Below are 1,233 nucleotides of genomic sequence, written 5' to 3'. Positions count from 1 at the left end.
GGTGGTCCAGTAGATAAGAATCCACCTGCCAGTGCAGGGGACACAGGTTTGATCCCTGGTCGGGGAAGATCCCACATGCCGCAGGGTTCTAAGCCCATGAGCCACAACTACTTGAGCCCACATGCCCTAGAGCCCATGCTCAGCAACAGGAGAAGCCACTGTAATGAGAGGCCCTTGACCTGCAATGAAGACTGAGGACAGGCAAAAGTCAATCAGTAAGCAAATTCTTTTAAAAAAGATGTCCTCACATATGCATAGTTTATATTATGTCAGAGTTAGAATCATATTAAGAATTAATTTAAGTCATATTATCATATTAAAATTAAGCAAAAAGAACACTGAAGTTTCACACATAAAGCAGTATAGAGGTCAAGAAACAAAATACTTTTCTTATAACAGTGTGACCATGATTAAGACCACTAGATAAAAATTCAGGAGCTGCTTTCCACAGCTGCTGCTAAGATGCTCCATCCTTTGGAGGGAGCTCAAGCTGCGCTGGAGTGAAGCCCTTACTTCAGCCGGTGAGCAGCACCTCGCCCAGCAGCCCCCTCAATACTCGCCCACACCATGGCCTCCGTCTTGGAGCTTGCCTGCATCTACTCGGCCCTCATCCTGCACAACAAAGAGGTGATGGTCATGGAGGGCAAGATCAATGCCCTCGTTAAAGCAGCCAGTGTAAACACTGGGCCTTCCTGGCCAGGCCTGTTTGCGAAGGCTTTGGCTAGTGTCAACACTGGAGACCTCACTCGCAAGGCGGAGGCTAGTGGGCCTGAACCAGCAGCTGGTGCTCCACCAGAGGGAGGTCCTGCCCCCTCCACCCCTGCTGCCCCGGGTGAGAACAAGCAAGCAGAAGCCCAGAAAAGAATCTGAAGAGTCTGACCATGACATGGGTTCTGGTCTTTTTGACTAAACCTCTTTAGGAACACATATAATAAAAGGCTGAGTTCTTTGCAAAAAAAAAAAAAGAATTAGCTAAAAGTCTGCATCCCAGTTGATTATATTCTCCAATATAATTATATTATATATTGATATATAACCTTCTGCAGATTTTCTGTTGCCCTACTTACCTAGAATTTCCTATGCTATGAGATGGTTCACTTCTCAAAATAACACTAAGTACTTAAGACAGTGCTTAAGGCGAGGTAGATACAAAGAGGGGAGAAGAATTAAACTCAACCTTAACTTCTGGAAGCTCATTCATGATCTAATCTATGAATGAGTCCAAGCCCCTCA

General features: G+C 45.3%; 1 protein-coding gene across 1 annotated transcript; it reads left to right on the top strand.

Moving 5' to 3' along the window:
* The first annotated feature begins 567 nt into the window (after positions 1-567).
* Positions 568-870, top strand: LOC138089474 (large ribosomal subunit protein P1-like). Its single transcript, XM_068984832.1, has 2 exons — positions 568-633; positions 715-870. Exons 1-2 carry the CDS (start codon positions 568-570, stop codon positions 868-870), a joined length of 222 nt encoding a protein of 73 aa, XP_068840933.1.
* The last annotated feature ends 363 nt before the right edge of the window (positions 871-1,233 follow it).

Source organism: Capricornis sumatraensis, chromosome 13 (assembly GCF_032405125.1).
Source record: "Capricornis sumatraensis isolate serow.1 chromosome 13, serow.2, whole genome shotgun sequence".
NCBI lineage: Eukaryota > Metazoa > Chordata > Mammalia > Artiodactyla > Bovidae > Capricornis > Capricornis sumatraensis.
This window is presented reverse-complemented; position numbering and strand designations above follow the sequence as displayed.

Excerpts from the sequence above, each read along its gene's own strand:
- LOC138089474 (XM_068984832.1), top strand. The coding sequence starts at position 568 with ATGGCCTCCGTCTTGGAGCTTGCCTGCATCTACTCGGCCCTCATCCTG. Across the intron at positions 634-714 it reads TGCACAACAAAGAGGTGATG|GCTTTGGCTAGTGTCAACAC; the intron begins GTCATGGAGGGC and ends CTGTTTGCGAAG.